The 15,117-nt window shown below is 41.0% G+C and overlaps 1 protein-coding gene across 3 annotated transcripts in view; it reads right to left on the bottom strand.

The window, feature by feature from the left end:
- Window positions 1-15,117, bottom strand: part of CDCA2 (cell division cycle associated 2) — a 44,247-nt gene that overhangs the window by 22,755 nt on the left and 6,375 nt on the right. For all 3 annotated transcript variants that reach the window (XM_044940176.2, XM_006057340.4, XM_006057339.4), the window contains exons 5-9: window positions 6,290-6,440; window positions 4,784-4,986; window positions 2,789-2,876; window positions 1,488-1,696; window positions 597-681 (exon numbers count right to left, since the gene is read on the bottom strand). In XM_044940176.2, coding sequence (XP_044796111.2) covers window positions 597-681; window positions 1,488-1,696; window positions 2,789-2,876; window positions 4,784-4,986; window positions 6,290-6,440 — 736 coding nt within the window. The remainder of the gene's footprint in view (window positions 1-596; window positions 682-1,487; window positions 1,697-2,788; window positions 2,877-4,783; window positions 4,987-6,289; window positions 6,441-15,117) is intronic.

Genomic DNA, 15,117 nt, shown 5'->3' with positions numbered 1-15,117 from the left:
TCTTTGCGACCCCATGGACTATATGGTCCATGGAATTCTCCAGGGCAGAATACTGGAGTGGGTAGTCTTTCCCTTCTCCAGGGGATCTTCCCAACCCAGGAATCGAACCCAGGTCTCCCGCACTGGAAAGGCTAGTACTTTACAATTTCTTGACCTTCTGTAGGTAACTACATTTCTTATCTAAAAGGCATATCCTAGAGTCTTAACGTGACTGGATTGGCTATTCGTATAATACAAAACATAGTTTGTAGAGAGAAAAACGTTTAAAATGGAAGAGATATACAATATTTCCAATTAAAATGTGGTAATAAATTTTAAGTAAATTTTGCATGCTGAATTTAGATAACAAGAATGGAATATCATTTCCTCTACAAATTTCACCATTATACAAAAATGGATAGATGAAGTGGATAGAACCAATTCTGAGACTCTCTGGAGAGATTCCATCCCCCACCCCTCAAGTTATCTTCATTCCCAGGTAATTTCAGAAGCATCAGGCATCAGCAGGTCATTGAAAATATCACAGACTATCTCATATGTTTTTAATAACAAGAAAATTATATCCACATGCTTCAAAATAAACCTGAAGTTCTTACCTGCTGTTTGTTCTTTGCAACTGTTTGCAAGACTGGAGGTTAAGCTTGGACAAGTCCCATCATTATAGAGGCTGTCAAGGTGTTCCTAAACAAAATAAAAAACCATGAATAATTTTACATATATAAATACACATACACAGTCATTAAGAATGGCAACTTGGAATTCCTTTTCTGCCAAGGATAGATACTATACAGTACTGCAGATTACCTTTACTTTCATAATTGATCTAACTTAAATACCATGATATTAGCCACAAAGAAAAACTGGGTTTCCTAGTTATTACTCTAGTAAGTAGTTTTAAGCCAAAATGAAAAAACAGGAATCCATAATGTGGGCTAAATTCATTTCCTCCTTCTGGATCTGGCAAATGAAGTTAAGGAAAATATGAGTGGCCAGAATTACAGCGTACTCTGGACAGTGTCAACTGAGGTATACTGTATAAATGATCTCAAGTATGAGACTTTCCCCAAAACAAGAAAAAAAACAAGTATGTAAATAGCATAATACGGTGTTTTGGCTTTTTTTTTTTTTTTTTTTTTTTAATGTGCACTATTTTTATTTTATTTGGACCATTTTAAAAGTTTTTATTGACTTTGTTACAATATTGCTTCTGTTCTGTTTTGTGTTTCGTGTTATGTTTTGTGTTTTTTTTTTTGGCCAGGAGGCATGTAGAATCTTCAACATACTATATTCCACACTGAGTGTAAATGAAAAAATAAAGAGCAAAAAGAAAGTGCCCAGTGCTACTACAAGTGAGAAAGAGGAGGCAAAAAAAATTATGGTGAGACATTTTCCATTAGGCCAGTATGACATAATATTTCAGAGGTACTTCTGGGAACCAAAAGCAGTCTTTATTCAATTTGTTTTAGGAGGTGTAGCTCTCTACTGACCTGCAGGCTTTCTACACACAGCTTCACAGCGGGTTTCTTCAGTACAGAACGTAGGACAAACGTCTTGGAGGACAGAAGGTCCTTCTGGCACAGTGGGGTAACCAGAGACCTGACTTTGGGAACTGTGTCTGTGCTCACTTCTGTACATTTATCAACTGAAACAGCATCATTGGATCCTCTCTCTTCTACGGAGGCAGCATCCTGGACTCCTACAACACAGAGTTCTAACCATGAGGGGGGCAGACGTCTGAATCAGTCCATTCTACACCAAAGGTAGTGCGTATTTGCAAAGGGAGGAACATGCTCCTCAGATATTCAACCCTAAGATATCCTGCTTAGAGTGTAACATCTGGGATTTCATTTGGAAATACAAAGAAAAAAAAAAGAGAGAGAGAAGTGGCACTGGTCACAGCTTTTAGTTCAAATCAAACTACTGAGGGAAAAGGTAAGGAAGGTATTTTGGCTCCATGCAAAGTTAAAGAGGAATCCTTGGCTCAGCTATTAACTGTTAACCTGCCTCCACTCATGACACTTATGATGGCCATCATGAAACTAACCTGAGCTAGACAATGAATCTTGACCAATTTTAGTGCTGCAGACAGAAGCATTTTAGGATGCCAGCCTGGTAGGAGGGAGAGGACAAGATGCTGAGGAGAAAGATTATCAAATAAAACAATTCACATTCTGTGTTGTCTAGCTGCTAAGTCATGTTTGACTCTTTGCAACCCTGTGGACTATAGCCTACCAGGCTCCTCTGTCTATGGGATTTCCCAGGTAAGAATTCTGGAGTGGGTTGCCATTTCCTCCTCAAGGGGATCTTCTTGACCCAGGTATCGAACCTGTGTTTCCTGCACTGGCAGGCAGTTTCTTCAGCACTGAGTCACCAGGGAAGCCCTCATGTGCCGTTAAACAAGCCAAGGCTCCCCCTGCAAATTCTCATAGAAGACCACTGCCTGATGACTGACACGTAACACATACATTCTGGGTGCTTAAGAGATACAGTGATAAACACAACAGTCAAAGCCTCCATGGCCTGAGAACAAAGAGACAACATAAAATATAGTAACTGGGAGGTACAGAAGGAAGGAAGGAGGGGGCTGTGCCTGTAAAAGGGCAGTATGTTATCTCTCATACAACAAGAGCTCTGAAACATTTCTACTAAACCATGAGCTCCTAAAATGCAAGGAATGGTTTCAGTGTGTCCAAATGTTCACATATAAGTAAATCAACCACAAATGTCTACTGAAAAAACATTTCATGGGTGAATCAGCACAGGTACCAAGGAAAAAAGTAATACTTACCACTTGAAGCCTCTGTAAGTTCTGAAAGTAGAGGAGACTCATTCATTAAACATCCACACTGTAGATTTAAACCAGATGCAGAAGATTTCTTGGGGGGCAAAAACAGTGAAGAAGTATTAAATTTTATTATTTATAGGATTACTATTTTTATAAAGATTTGAGTTAGCATTACAGATTATCTGGAAATCTGATGTTAAATCAATCAATACATCACTTCATTATCTAGTTAATTTTTATGGAAGTATGTAGGAATAGAACTAAAAACAGAGTTTTCATTCTCACTAACTCCTAAACATCCAATCCAACAATGCTCAATTCCCTAGGAAGTGTTCACAGGGCATAGTTTTTGCTGCCTTATTGTTTGAAGTCTAGAAAACTATGTTAACTACTTTCCTTAAAGAGGAAATTCTCAAAATAATGAAAAACAAAATTACTAATCAAACAACAGAAGATATCAAAAGCTAGAAAGGGAAAACCATTAATGGTCAGGGTAGAAAACACACTCCTATTAATATGGAAACCATTTCTAAATCATGATGTGTCCAAAAATTAATCAAAATTCTGATTAAAAAATTACCATCAGATGATTTCATATCAACTAGAACAGGGCAGACAGAGTAGAGATTATAAGCGACTCTGAGATACATATGAAACTCATGGGTCCTGATGGTTGACCATAATGGGCAGCAAACATCTATTAAGCCAGTCTAGACAGGATCAACAGGACATGTGCTGGAGCTACATGACAGAGAAGGTGCAAGGAAAAAAGCTTCCGCTCTACTGGCATAAGGTGTCTTCTCTCAGTAAAGAAACAGGAACCTACTGTATCAAAGCAAAACTCAGGGTCATGAGAGAACTAGCTCCCTGTTTACACTTGTGTGAAGGTCGAGGATCCTCGGGTTGGTGGTGCTAGTGGTAAAGAATCTGCCTGCCAATGCAGGAGACGTAAGAGATGCGGGTTTGATCTCTGGGTCGGGAAGACCCCCAAGAGGAGGGCATGGCAACCCACTCCAGTATTCTTGCCTGGAGAATCCCACAGACAGAGGAGCCTCGTGGGCTATGGTCCATACGGTCTCAAAGAGTCAGACATGACTGATGCAACTAAGCATGCATACACGCAAGGATCTGCAACAGTATTATTGAACTCGTGTTGCTTATCATCTTTTGATGATGTTGACAGCCTCTAAGCAGTTATAAGCAACAACAAAAAAACCCCTATGGCTACTTGAAAGAAGTGGGGAGAGGAAGAGAAAAATTGCTAAATGACACCTTGCTTTCCAGCTAGTATTAAACCACTGAAGGGCTGCAACGCAGACATGACAGACCCCAGACCTTGGGGGTACAGCCCAAGTGTAACCGTCACCTCATTTACCAGGTCTATGTAAGTAAGATGCTCATATGTCTACTGCCTACAGCAGACAAAATGCTGTTCAAGGGTGGGACTGGGACTTTCTCACCATGGTACCGTTGGTATCTAGAATAACACATGGCAAATAGAAGATCACAGGGCTTCATTTTGTATAGTGTTTTTCATATCAAAAGCAACATATTGATCAAAGCAGTCTCTTACAGCCAGTAAGCCAACCAACCACACAAAAATTTAACAAGCAGGAAATCCCTCATACACACACAATTTAAAACCCAGCTCAAATACAGTAATAGCATGTTGTTGTTCTTGTTTAGTCACTAAGTCCGAATCTTTTGCAACCCTGTGGATGGTAGTCCTACCAGGCTCCTCTGTCCATGGGATTTCCCAGGCAAGAATACTAGAGTGGGTTGTCATTTCCTTCTCCAGGGGATCTTCCAGACTTAGGGACTGAACCTGTGTCTCCTACATTGGCAGGTGGGTTCCTTTACCACTGACCCACCTGGGAAGCCCAAAACACTGCAACACAACATACGTAAGTACTACAACTGCAAAAGGGCATTGATGGTCCTCAAACTGCTAGCTAGAAAGACCAAAACTTCATTTCCTGTTCCCAGTAAGTGCATTACCTGGGAGAGATCAGCACAGGTTTCAACAGCACACTTCATGTCTGTACTGGGACAAGCAGCGACATTAACACCGCACGTCTGGAGATCAACCGCATCAGTTAGATTTACGTTAGAGCTGCTTGGAGAGGATAGTCTCCGACGTTTGGATGATGACTGTGCAGAGAACTCAGACAGCTGACATTCACCAAGACTTTCCTTTTTGGCTAGGTACACAAAACAAAAGAAAAACAAAACAGGTTCAAAGATTTTCTTTTACAATATCATTTGAAAACTGCACCCATCATCATAATTTCATGATGTAATTTAATGCTTGAACATAAATCCTTTAACAATGAAAAGGAAAATCTAGTAGTACATTTTTATTCAAAAAGGAAATCTAACTGAAATGCAAGAGAACATGACTACTAAAAGGATAACAATTATCAGAATTAACTTTCTTTGGGCTTTCAAAAGATACACCAAGATATATTTGCATTTCTGATATAATATCTCATTCTATTTTTTTAATTTAAAATGAAACCTTTTCTTTTGAACATTTTAAAGGATGTGGTTATGTTCCAATATTGGTTCTGTTCTGACTGTATATGATTTTATGAAAAATACAGCCACAATTTTTCCTGGGTACAAAAAGGGAATTTAATTGTCCACAGAATTTATAGCAATTGTGTAAATAAAATATCTTAAAGCTCAGATAAAAACTGAAAAATAGGTAAGTTACAAATCACAAATATAAATGAGTGTATGGGAGCAGGTTGTATACTGCAGAGGCAGATGTACTGGATTTGTATTAGTAACAATGCCCTACAATCAAGTAGGTGTTGAAATGTACCTGAAGATGGTTCAACAAACCAAACAAAACCATTTGGAACCTTAGGATTACGTCAATTACAGCAAGGCCAGGATTTTGTCTAGTTCTGGGGTCTGAAATGCTTTGTGGTTGGAAAATCAAAAGTGACAGAAAAAATTATCAAAAAGTTACAATCTAAAACTTATGGTAAAGAGTATGGCAGGCTATTGAGATGTCAGAATAAATATATCTGTTTACAATACCAGGGTTGGGTGTTTGGTATTCATATAAATGCTTACCAAAATTAATAATAATCCTCTAAAAAACCAAGGGTTTGACAGAAAAACAACAAAATTCTGTAGGCAATTATCCTTCAATATAAAAATAAATTTAAAAAGAAAAAAAAAAGAAGGGTTGTTCACCCAAATCTACGGGCATGCCCACTTTTAAAGATGAAACAGTCCATGGGCTCTGACATTGTAACATTTAACACTTAATTGTGGCCATATGAAAACATAAGATGTATGCTCAGGAATGATGTTTTTTCAAAAGAAATCAGAAATCTAGATTTTTGTGTGAAACATCCCAAATTTTAAATGTTATGGCTTTATTCAGAGAAGGTAGCTTTCACACTATAGAAGTAAATCTTTTTTTTAATATCTCAGAGGTTTGTCTCAAAAGATGCAAAAGTCCAAACAGACTGAATTCTTTCTACTCACTCAAGCCTCTGGTCTTGAACACTCCTTTTGCCTCTGAGGATTCAGGACAGTCAGTCATTTTCTCGTTTTCCTTTATGGAGTTAAAAGCCAAATGGAAGGCAGACATTTGCTCTCTTAAAGAATAAACATTTCGATACAAAGCAGGGCTGCCCTGTTAAAATATAGAAGCACAGAGGACATTACAAATCAAGCCAAAGATGGGCTTTTTGAAGATCAGAGGTAAAAAGTTAATAGAGAAGAGACCCTCCTCCCTTGAATCGAACATTTTTTAAACAATTTTTTTTATTTTCTGGCCATGCCACTCAGCATGAGGGATCTTAGTTCCCTAAGAGTTGAACCTGTGCCCCTGCAGCGGAAGGATTCCCTTTAGTGGAACCGTGGAGTCTTAACTACTAGATCAGCAGGGAAGTCCCAAATCATGTATTTTTAGTCTGAACATTCAGTGTGCTGCCCTCATCTCTGTTTCTCCTCTCTCCTACTTGTGCTGAGTTGCTCAGTTGTGTACGATTCTTTGTGACTCCACGGACTGTAGCCCGCCAGGCTCCTCTGTCCATGGGATTCTCCAGGCAAGAATACTGGAGTGGGTTGCCATGTCCTCCTCCAGGGGATCTTCCCAACTCAGGGATCAAAGCCAGGTCTCCGGCATTGCAGGCAGATTCTTTACCATCTGAGCCACCAGGGAAGCCCAAGAATACTGGATTGGGTAGCCTATCCCTTCTCCAGCAGGTCTTCCTGACCCAGGAATCAAATCGGGGTCTTCTGAATTGCAGGTGCATTATTTACCAGCTGAAATACCAGGCAAGCCTTACCAAAGAGCAACAGCTACTCTTTGGTAGCTATTAAAAGTTTATATTACTATAAACATGGAGCAAAAGGTTGGCCAGTACTGATATTGACAAACCCATGGAGGAGAGAAGAGAAGTCTGTCTGGAGTAGATGGGAAGCACTTTAAAAAGAAACCCAGACAAAACACATCCCAATTATTTGAGAGTTAAGCAAATCTTTACATTCAATGACTTCCCTGGTGACTCAGATGGTAAAGAATCTGTCTGCAACGTGAGAGACACAGGTTTGATCCCTAGGTCAGGAAGATTCCCTGAAGAAGGAAATGGCATCCCACTCCAGTATTCTTGCCTAGAGAATTCCATGGCAGAGGAGCCTAATGGGCTACAGTCGATGGGGTCACAAAGAGTCGGACACAACAGAGCGACTAACACTTTTACTTTCATGAACGTTGAGTTATATATGTTGTTTACATATGATGTATATTATCCCTTAAAAACTGTACAGAAGAACTTTTCTTCCTGTTGGATGAGTAGCAGGCGCATGAAACGACGCTCAACATCACTAATCATTAGGGAAATGCAAATCAAAACCTCAGTGAGGTATCACCTCACAGCTGTCAGCATAGCCACCATCAAAAAGCTCACAGATCAGGACTTCCCTGGTGGTCCAGTGGTTAAGACTCCATGCTTCACTGCAGGGGGCATGGGTTTGATCCCTGGATGGTAACTAAGATTCTGCATGCCACATGGTGTGACCAAAGGAAAAAAAGGAACCCTCATTGCTGTTGGTAGGAATGGAAATTGGTGTAGCCACTGTGGAAAATAGTATGGAGGTCTCTGAAAGAACTAAAAATAGAACTACCACATGACCCAGCCATTCACCTGGATATATAACCCCCTAAAACCTCTAACTCGAAGAGATATATGAACCCCAATGTTCATAGCAGCATTATTTTCAACTGCCAAGATATGGAAGCAACCTAAGCATCCATCAGCAGACCAATGGATACACAATGTGTGTACTGGAACATCCATAATATACTGGAATACTACTCAGCCATAAAAAAGACTGTAATTCTGCCACCTGCATCGAATGCACTTGGAAGGTATCATGTTAACTGAAATCAGACAGACAAAGACAAATACTATACGATATCACTTATATGTCAATCTAAAAAACACAGCAAAAATAAAAACACAGTGAACTAGAGAATATAACAAAAAACAATCAAACAGCTCTAGAGAACAAAATACTTTTTATGGGATGGGGGTAATATGGGGTTGGGGGGTGGTGAGTGGGAGGTACAAACTAGTGGATGTAAGATAGGTTACAAGGATATATCGTACAACACAGGGAATATAACCAATACTTTGTAATACCTATAAGTAGAATATAAACTTTAGAAATTATATGAAAAGTAAAAATTAAAAAATTAAAGTCAGTATTAAGAATGTTTTGTCTACATAGTTAGTGAAGGGTTTACCCAATAATTAAAGAGAGAGAGAAACTATATGAAGATTAAGGTTACAAGAAAACAACAAATTCTGGAGACAGAGCTACGAAGAAGGGACAAGAAGAAACTATTTGGAAATTTTACCAAATTTTGCTAAAAATAACATTTGACGATCTGCCTTGGCCCCTGTGTCATGTGGAAGTCTCAGCATAACTAGTTCCATTCATGCTGGTCTCTATTCATTTCCATCCATACACACACCAGGGGCCAGAACAAGAGACAGATGTTCTGCAGTAGCTTGGATACCTTCCTACACATACCGTCTCTCCTTTGGCAACCCTGAGCTAAATCTTTCTGATGTCATAGGGGGCTTACTTCCTCAGAGGTGAAACCTAGTCATTTGCTCAAACTACAAAGCCAAATAGTTAAAAACAGAGCTCTCTGGAAACTCTGCTAACAGCTGAAGAGTCATCAAATTAAATTGGTACTAGCAGGGGTGGGGGTAGGGAGCTTCCCTGGTGGCTCAGTGGTAAAGAACCTGTCTGCCAAAGCTGTTTAGTCGCCCAGTCGTGTCCAACGCTTTGTGATCCCATGAACTGTAGCCCACCAGACTCTTCTCTGTGGGATTTCCCAGGCAACAATATTGGAGTGAGCTACCATTTCCTTCTCCAGCCAATGTAGGAGACATAGGTTTAATCCCTGATCTGGGACGATCCCCTGGAGAAGGAAATGGCAACCCACTCCAATATTCCTGCCTGGAAATCTCATGGACAGAGCAGCCTGGCAGGCTACAGTTCATGAAGTCGCCAAAAAGTCAGACACGACTTAGTGACTAAACAACCACGAGCAGGGGTAGAAGTGCAAGATAAATGTGATGTATAATGTAAGAGTTCTGTTACCCATAAAATAAATTACTGATTAAGTTCTCTATCTAGAACTTCTCCCCACCCACCACCCCCATCTGTATTATTTAGACTAACATATTTCCACTGATTTGGAGCTTACAGCAATTTAAGGAATTCCACTAACAAGCAAAAATAAAATAAAAAAATACTTCTCTTTAAGATATCATATGGAGAAAACCCTGTTAAAATCTTGAAGCCATGTTTGATGATGAATCTGCTCATACTCTTGATTTTATTCCCAGTTAAATACATTCATAAAGCAAACTTTGTTACATAATAGAACATTTAAAATTCAAACAGGTTGACCATGTAAACCTTTATGACATGACATTCATAAAAAGCTGGTTGGTGGTCAACTCTCATCTGAGATACAGAGAAAGAAAGGGTTTATCCTAAAGCCATACAATTTATGTTTAATGTACCTTTTTTGTAAACTTATATTTGAACATGGGAAGGTTAGGTTTAATCTCCTAGGAGTCTGGCCCATTTTGATATCTGCTTTAAACAAATTAAAGGTTCCCCAGTCAAAATCATTGTTCCTCTATTTTCTGATTGAGAAAGAGAACAACGTTCATATATGAAAAGTAAAGGAAGCATTAAAAAACTTACTGCTTTTTTTGGATACTTGTGTCTTAGGAATTATATCATTCAGTCAACATTCTTTCCCTGTGCCAGAAACCATTTGAAAGGCTCAGAATACAGGAGGAAATGACATTCTAGAGTAAAATTCTGAAAATGTATTCATATAATTTCAAGTACAAGAGGTGCCACTGAGAAGCTAAAAAAGGAGTGTGATTCGGTAATAACAGTGCTGCTCTACTTGAGTCAGGACAGCACTCCCTCTGAAGTAACAGCTGAGTTGAAACCAAAACATTAAGTGGGAGACTAAAGAATTCACCTACAATGCACAAGAACTGGATTCGAACCGTGGGTCAGGAAGATCCCCTGCAGAAGGGAATGGCAACCCACTCCAGTACTCTTGCTTGGAGAATTCCATGGACAGAGGAGTCCACAGGATCGCAGAGAGTCGGACAAGACTCACTGACCAACACTATGAATATGAATGAAAGGAAGATACGAGAAAAGGGAGGCATTCTGCAAGAACAAGGCAGAACAAGAGGCCTGGAATGCAGAGAGGATGCGGCAGAAAGAAGGCAAGGGGGCCCAGAAAATGCAGGAGACAGGGAGCTGAGGATGGAGTGGGCAGGGCTCGGATCAGGGAGGGCATGAAGGCTTCGAGATGTGGTTTGTGTTTAATTGAAGGCATAACGGGAATCCATGGGAAGGTTTTAAGATGCAGAGTGATTGATCTGATTCATACTTTAGCATTTTTATTATTTTTGTTGTTGTTGCACCCCACGGCATGTGAAATCTTTGTTTTCCAGTCAGGGATTGAACCTGCGCTCCCTTGCATTGGAAGGGTGGAGTCTTAACCACTGGACTGCCAAGCAAGTCCCTTATTCGTACTTGAAATGTATCGCTCTGACTGCTCTGTGGGATGGTGGATGGATCAGGGAAGGTGAGAAGGAGACTAGTTATGAAGAAGCTGCTGGTGATTCAGGTAGAAAGCACGTAAGGGCTGTAGCAGCCAAGCTGAGAGATGTGAGAGCTTACAGAGAGGTTTCTGAAATGAACTGAAAAGGCAATGCTGTGTTGGATGTGAGGGATTAAAAGGAAATGAAACCGAGGAAGACTGGCAGGTTGTTGGCCAGAGCAACTGGACGATGGTGTGTGCTGAGATGGGGAAATGGTGGGGAATGGAAACCGAGACTTTAGCTGTGACCATGTAATGGCAACCCACTCCAGTGTTCTTGCCTGAAGAATCCCAGGGACAGAGAAGCCTAGTGGGCTGCTGTCTATGGGGTCGCACAGAGTTGGACACAACTGAAGCGACTTAGCAGCAGCAGCAGCATGTAATGCTCGAAGTGCTTACTGAAACACCAAAGGGAAGATGCTGAATAGGCAAGAGGGTATCTGAGTATGAGCTCTACAGAACTTCGGGCCAACTTTATGAGTCACAAGTCTATAGACAATGTCCAAAGTCATGAGAAAGGATTATTTTACATAAGGAAAGCAACAAGATGGGGGCAGAGGAGAGTCTGGGGCGCTCAAACATTTTTGAGGGGAGAACTAAAAAAGGGAGATCTGCAGAGGCAGGGATGACAATAACAAGAAGAAAATGAGGTGAGTTTGGTATCCCCAAGAGCCAAGCAAAGTGCTTCAAGGAAGGAGTAGCTGCTGCTGCTGCTAAGTCACTTCAGTTGTGTCCGACTCTGTGCGACCCCATAGACGGCAGCCCACCAGGCTCTCCCGTCCCTGGGATTCTCCAGGCAAGAACACTGGAGTGGGTTGCCATTTCTTTCTCCAATGCATGAAAGTGAAAAGTGAAAGTGAAGTCGCTCAGTCGTGTCTGACCCTCATCGACCCCATGGACTGCAGCTTTCCAGGCTCCTCCGTCCATTGGATTTTCCAGGCAAGAGTACTGGAGTGGGGTGCCATTGCCTTCTCCGAGGGAGTAGCTGAGTTCAGTCAAATGCTGAGGCAATGCTGATTAAGATGCAAAGTAAGACTTAATCAATCATGGTCTTGGCCAAGGTGTGGGCCATTTGGGATCAAGGCAGAAGCCCAGGTGGAGTGGCTACAGACACTGGAGATGATGGAAGAGGAGTGAGACAGGACAACTGTTCAAGGAGTTTCCTGTGAGGGACAGGCACAGAAATAGGACGCCATGGGGGTCTAGACAAAGTTAAGTGGCAGTCGCTCAGTCATGTCTGACTATGTCCCCGTGTATTGCAACCCACCAGGCTCCTCTGTCCATGGGATCCTCCAGGCAAGAATACTGGAGTGGGTTGCCATTTCCTCCTCTAGGGGATCTTCCTAACCCAGGAACTGAACATGGGTTTCCTGCACTGCAGGCAGATTCTTTACTGTCTGAGTCACCAGGGAATCCCCTAGGGAAAGTTAAAGGGAAAGATAAAGATTTGTTTGTGCTAAAGGAAAATGACTCAAAAGAAAAGGTTGGATAAGACAAATGCAGAAGGGAAAACAGGTGAAAATAACACACATGGTCACAATAACAAAGACTTGAATACTCAAGTAACTTATCTACTGGGAAGTTGTAAAGGATGGGAAGTGCGTATCTATGTTTATGATAAAAGGGATGAAGAAGAAAGAGGGCTAGTTTTTCATTGAACACAGTAGGAAGTCAATAGCTAATCCCTTAATACTAAAAGAATAAGAAGCAGCAGTTAGGGAAAAAAAAAAGAAAAGACAGCCAAGTTGGAAAGGGAAAAATAAAACTGTCACCATTTTCAGATGACATATGTACAAACACAACCACACTCAAAAACTGTTGGAAAAAAGAAATTCAATAAAATTGCAGAATACAAAAGGAACATAAAAAACATCTGTTGTGTTTCTACACTCAAAGAATTATAGGAAAGAAGACTTAAGAGAACATTTACAGCTGTATCAAAAAGAATAAAATACTAAGAAATAAACTGAACCAAGGAAGTGAAAGATCTGTATCTTGAAAACTGTAAGACACTGATGAAAGGAACTGAAAAAAGGCACAAATAAATGGAAAGGTATTTTGTGCTCCGGTACTAGAAGAAGCACTTGTTAAAAGGTCCACACTACCCAAAACAATCTCCAGATTCACTGCAACCCCTGTCTAAATTTCAACAGCCAAGGGAACATTTCATGCAAAGATGGGCACAATAAAGGACAGAAATGGTATGGACCTAACAGAAGCAGAAGATATTAAGAAGAGGTGGCAAGAATACACAGAAGAACTGTACAAAAAAGATCTTCACTACCAAGATAATCACGATGGTGTGATCACTCACACTTACCTATAGCCAGACATCCTGGAATGTGAAGTCAAGTGGGCCTTAGAAAGCATCACTACGAACAAAGCTAGTGGAGGTGACGGAATTCCAGTTGAGCTATTTCAAATCCTGAAAGATGATGCTGTGAAAGTGCTGCACTCAATATGCCAGCAAATTTGGAAAACTCAGCAGTGGCCACAGGACTGGAAAAGGTCAGTTTTCATTCCAATCCCAAAGAAAGGCAATGCCAAAGAATGCTCAAACTACCGCACAATTGCACTCATCTCACATGCTAGTAAAGTAATGCTCAAAATTCTCCAAGCCAGGCTTCAGCAATATGTGAACCGTGAACTTCCAGATGTTCAAGCTGGTTTTAGAAAAGGCAGAGGAACCAGAGATCAAATTGCCAACATCTGCTGGATCATCGAAAAAGCAAGAGAATTCCAGAAAAACATCTATTTCTGCTTTATTGATTATGCCAAAGCCTTTGACTTTGTGGATCACAATAAACTGTGGAAAATGCTGAAAGAGATGGGAATACCAGACCACCTGACCTGCCTCTTGAGAAATCTGTATGCAGGTCAGGAAGCAGCAGTTAGAACTGGACATGGAACAACAGACTGGTTCCAAATAGGAAAAGGAGTACGTCAAGGCTGTATATTGTCACCCTGCTTATTTAACTTATATGCAGAGTACATCATGAGAAACGCTGGACTGGAAGAAACACAAGCTGGAATCAAGATTGCCGGGAGAAATATCTATTGATATTTCTCCTCAGATATATCTCCTCAGATATGCAGATGACACCACCCTTACAGCAGAAAGTGAAGAACTAAAGAGCCTCTTGATGAAAGTGAAAGAAGAGAGTGAAAAAGTTGGCTTCAAGCTCAACGTTCAGAAAACGAAGATCATGGCATCTGGTCCCATCACTTCATGGGAAATAGATGGGGAAACAGTGGAAACAGTGTCAGACTTTATTTTTGGGGGCTCCAAAATCATTGCAGATGGTGACTGCAGCCATGAAATTAAAAGACGCTTACTCCTTGGAAGGAAAGTTATGACCAACCTAGATGGCATATTCAAAAGCAGAGACATTACTTTGCCAACAAAGGTTCGTCTAGTCAAGGCTATGGTTTTTCCTGTGGTCATGTATGGATGTGAGAGTTGGACTGTGAAGAAGGCTGAGCGCTGAAGAATTTCTGCTTTTGAACTGTGGTGTTGGAGAAGACTCTTGAGAGTTCCTTGGACTGCCAGGAGATCCAACCAGTCCATTCTGAAGGAGATCAGCCCTGGGATTTCTTTGGAAGGAATGATGCTAAAGCTGAATCTCCAGTACTTTGGCCACTTCATGTGAAGAGTTGACTCATTGGAAAAGACTCTGATGCTGGGAGGGATTGGGGGCAGGAGGAGAAGGGGACGACAGGGATGAGATGGCTGGATGGCATCACTGACTCGATGGACGTGAGTCTGGGTGAACTCCGGGAGTTGGTGTTGGACAGGGAGGCCTGGCATGCTGCGATTCATGGGGTGGCAGAGTCAGACACGACTGAGCGACTGAACTGAACTGAACTGAACTAAAATATCACAGAAATGAAAGGAACAATCCTCAAGCTTGTTGTTCAGTCGCTCGGTGGTCTCTGACTCTTTGCAGCCCCATGCACCACAACACGCCAGGCTTCCCTGTCCTTCACTGTCTCCTGGAGTTTGATCAGACTCTGTGACTGAGCACGAGCAATTTTCAAAGTGTCGCACTTTTAAATGTGAACAGAGTCAAGGATCACTAGGCATCTGAAGAAAAGATTTGAGCGTGAGCCAGAACCTAAAACAATTAAGTAGTAAAATGAGACCCTGAGA

Source organism: Bubalus bubalis, chromosome 3 (genome assembly GCF_019923935.1).
Source record: "Bubalus bubalis isolate 160015118507 breed Murrah chromosome 3, NDDB_SH_1, whole genome shotgun sequence".
Classification (NCBI taxonomy): domain Eukaryota; kingdom Metazoa; phylum Chordata; class Mammalia; order Artiodactyla; family Bovidae; genus Bubalus; species Bubalus bubalis.
The sequence above is the reverse complement of the archived record's forward strand: the minus strand, read 5'-3'. Positions and strand labels throughout refer to the sequence as shown.